At 42.3% G+C, this 4,053-nt stretch overlaps 2 protein-coding genes across 2 annotated transcripts in view; both read left to right on the top strand.

The window, feature by feature from the left end:
- LOC123956647 (nuclear factor 7, brain-like) overlaps window positions 1-4,053 on the top strand; it is a 167,305-nt gene that overhangs the window by 53,469 nt on the left and 109,783 nt on the right. The gene's annotated exons all lie outside the window — the stretch shown is intronic.
- LOC123956640 (NACHT, LRR and PYD domains-containing protein 14-like) overlaps window positions 1-4,053 on the top strand; it is a 36,610-nt gene that overhangs the window by 11,030 nt on the left and 21,527 nt on the right. Inside the window, exons 8-9 of the mRNA XM_046028983.1 lie at window positions 2,569-2,759; window positions 3,484-3,935. Coding sequence (XP_045884939.1) covers window positions 2,569-2,759; window positions 3,484-3,935 — 643 coding nt within the window. The remainder of the gene's footprint in view (window positions 1-2,568; window positions 2,760-3,483; window positions 3,936-4,053) is intronic.

Here is a 4,053-nt window from a genome sequence, read left to right as displayed (position 1 = left end):
CGACCCTCAGACAAAAAGTAAGAGACTGATACTGACTGGATTTCCTTTTCCCTCCTTATGTCAAGAAACGCATAACATAAACAAAGATTATCCCTAATATTTGTTATGTTAAAATCTCACCAAGATACCATGGCATAATGCAGTATAAAAAGAAACTTTTTCTTCTTTTAATTGTTATAAATAGTACTTTGAACAAAAGTACAAAAAAATATGTTAAAGTATAAATGGATAAAAGTACAGAAAACATTTTACAAATGTCTGCTTTGTTATAAAGTATGGAGTACTATTATTAATGAACATTGAATTGAATGGTGTATGTATTGTGGGGGCAAGCAAAACAGAAACCATTAAAAAATACCAAGATACTATTACTACTACTAAAAATAATAATAATCAGTGCTGTAAGTGAAGTTTAAGAATATTTATAAGTAGTGAATTAGAGAGAAATAAGAGGACCATTCGCTAGAACTGTATCAGCCGATAATATCTGCAAAATGATACAGTAAGTTGGTCGGGCTGTAGTACCAGACGCTGATGTGACAAAGTGCCCGTATGTGACACCCTGGGAAACAGGAAACGAAATTGCTGAACACTGGGATGAAGAGCTGATATACTGCAGATTAGTAGGAGGAGTCACAGGTGGAACGCCACTGCTGCTGTTTTTTTCTTAATGATGCTGTTTTGACCAACAATAGTACACTGATTATTGACAAATGTAGATAAATATTGACAATAAGGTAACGTGATTATAGCAAAGTGCTGTCCCGTTCCTGTTTACAGTAGCTTGAGCCTTTGCAAACTCCTGCACTCAATCACTTAGCAGGTGATGTCAGTTAAGTCTGTGTGAGGGTTCAGGGCTTAAGGTTTAGGGGGGGGATTTAAATTGGGCCTACAACAGGGAAAACGTGAGGGGGGGAAAGGCAGAATGACGGTAAGGAACCTCGTTTACATCTGTCAATGCCATGTTTTGTTTTTTGGTGATTTTGTGTTTGTATAACATTACTGGTCCAAAGAGTTTTCCCTTCAACTACGTACTTAAGAAAAATATTGTGTAGAACAATTTTAATGATATTAGATTAAAACCACTTCTCTTTCTTAGAATATTTGGATTGTATGTATGTCTTCATTTGATAGTTGACAGTAGCAGAGGACCGTCAGACCCGCTGATCTGAGGTGGACGCCCCAGATTGAATGGCTGCCGGCCTAAATACCAATCAGAGTCTGTTCCTGTCTGAGAAAGTGTTTCTACCAGGGCTGAACGATAAAATCAATTTGCAATATTATCACGACTAGTGCTGTGCAACGATTAAACATTGAAATCGCGATTAATCCCATTATTATACGCAAAACTGAATAATGAATTTTAAAGTACTGTATTGCACTCTTTTACTTTAAATGTACTGCTATAGACACAAAAGTGCAATAACGTGCTTTGTAAACACTTTAAACAAATAAGGTGCTTTTTACCAGCAGTATTCCCTTTACACAGTAAGAATAAAATATTTCTTGTAAATCTCAATTTAAACATTAACGTAATCAAATCAAATATGAAACCAAAGCTATTTGCCACTGCCTGTTACTTTTTATCCAGAGTCCAGAGCCACGATCAGAACATCATAACAGGCTCCTTCTGAGCAGCAGAAGGTTTTCAGATATCAGCAGGAACATTTTTCTTTTATCAGAGAGCAGCATAATACAGATAAACATAAATGAAGTGGTCGAGCACAAGGTGTAGGACAAGCGGGCGCGTTCCCGTGAAACTGTTGCAGTTGTGCTCGCCTCACGCGCTCGCCCGCCCGCTGCCGAAGTTGAATTGTCTTGAACTTTTTGTGCGCGAGGCGGAGCACAGATCATTGGAGGAGAGACTGATCCTCGCTGTTTGTGAGTTTCCAGAATCTATTACTGTTTACTAAATAGGACATCAACAGGAGGGAGTTCACATGGCAGAGCATCCCCTCCAAACTAGATGAAGGCCTATCAGGTAATGTTATGTAGCCTATAATTTTAACTTCAGTTAAATAGGCTACCGCTGTGTAGCACACAGAAGCCGTTGCCATGGTTACTCTCCATAGAGCGCCTGCCGTTTACGCGCAGACCGCTTGTCTCTGTCTGATCACCGGCCCTCCCGCGGTGATCAGACAGAGACAAGATAAGAACGTTCCTCAGACCGACATCTTCTCTAATAACTACTAATCAACATGCAGTGTGTAACTATCCACTTAGATTTGATCGCGTGTCTTGCTTTTAGTTTACCTACGTCTCCTACACGCTGCATCCAGCGTAGTCTGCCGAAGCCTCCCTCCACTGCTTGTTTGTGTGGCTGATTTGCAGGCTGATCAACAACCCTAATCATGATATGATACGAGATTTTCTAATCTCAAAGGCTGCCATTACACTGTGGTCACATGACGCACAAGGGTAAAACAGTCTGCAGAGGAAGCATCAACATTGCACGCTACGCTGCACCGTGTCTTGTTGTACCAAACTGAATTCAACCAGAAAAGTAAAGACCTTTTTACTGTTCTGTGACCATCTGAGCTTCTACATAATCTACAAATGTCTTCACAGAGAGAGGAAGAGGAGTCGTGTTTCTGTGGAGGAGCAGCCGTCCTGCTGTGTTTTGTGTCAGGACGTCCTGAAGGATCCTGTCTCTACCAGCTGTGGACACTGGTTCTGCAGACGGTGCATCACCTCATACTGGGACCAGTCTGCTTCATCAGGACACTCCTCCTGTCCCCAGTGTGGAGAAAGATCCAGAAGTAAGACATGTCTGAAAACACTACGTGTTGTTTTAATACATTTGTTGAGTCATAACAGCGCAGCCATTAAATATCATTACATTTAAAGTCCAACTGAAATTTCACTGCATGTTTTTCCTGCTCCAGCAGACAGATCAGCTCTGTATCACTTGTTCTGTGTTCTACTTTGAGAAGAATCTGAACCAAAAGACATTAATTAGTTTATGATAGCGCCACCTGTCTTTGCAATAACCAATCACAATGCTGTTTGATCGCCGTCTGCATAGATGGAGAACTATTAAACTCAGCGTAAAGCAGCAACGTCACTGTTCTGTCACAGACAGACAGCAGCCTGAGACACAACAAGAGCCACAGATTTTAAACGGCAGCCCACATTAGCTTTCCTGCTAACGTCTCCTTCTTCTCTAACTTACAAACACACGTCTCGTCCTGCAGATCGACTTGTTGAACAAGCGACCAAACAAACATCCACTGATCACTGCTAACATCAGTTTTCAGGCTGCAGCAGATAATTAGTTCATCAGTCTCAGCACATTAAACAGCTTAAAAACTCAACCTGCTAATATCAGCACTGGTCAGTCTAGATGCTGAACGTGGTCTTCTCACTTCACTACCTCCGCTAACAAAACACGGTCTGCCCAGTTTTCAGGTTTTACTACAACTCTACCTGTGATTCCAGGTGGACTTTTCTTTGTGTTGTCTCACACTTGTTTCTCCTCTTTAGTGAGTGGTGGTCTGCAGGAGGTTTTAGATGAACATAAGATCAGTCTGAGGAGGAGATGTGAACGTGTGACTGAAGGAAGTGATGAAACAGGAAGTGGAACCCTCCTCAACAGGATCTACACTGAGCTCTACATCACAGAGGGACAGAGTGAAGAGGTTAATACCCAGCATGAGGTGAGGCAGCTTGAGACCGCTTCCAAGAAGAAGACCCTCCATGACACTCCAATCAAGTGCCAGGACATCTTTAAAGCCTTACCTGGCCAACAGAGAGCCATCAGAGTGGTTCTGACCAACGGCGTCGCTGGCGTTGGAAAAACCTTCTCAGTGCAGAAGTTCACTCTGGACTGGGCAGAGGGCTCGGAAAACCAAGATGTCAGTCTGCTGGTTCTGCTCTCGTTCAGGGAGCTGAACTTGATCAAAGATGAGCGGCACAGTCTCCTCACGCTGCTCCATGTTTTCCATCCAACATTACAGAAGGTCCCAGCAGAGAAGCTCGCCGTCTGGAAACTGTTGTTCATCTTTGACGGCCTGGATGAAAGCAGACTTTCATTGGATTTCCACAACAATGAGG

The sequence above is a fragment of the Micropterus dolomieu genome, linkage group LG18 (assembly GCF_021292245.1).
Source record: "Micropterus dolomieu isolate WLL.071019.BEF.003 ecotype Adirondacks linkage group LG18, ASM2129224v1, whole genome shotgun sequence".
NCBI classification, from domain to species: Eukaryota; Metazoa; Chordata; class Actinopteri; order Centrarchiformes; family Centrarchidae; genus Micropterus; species Micropterus dolomieu.
The sequence above is the reverse complement of the archived record's forward strand: the minus strand, read 5'-3'. Positions and strand labels throughout refer to the sequence as shown.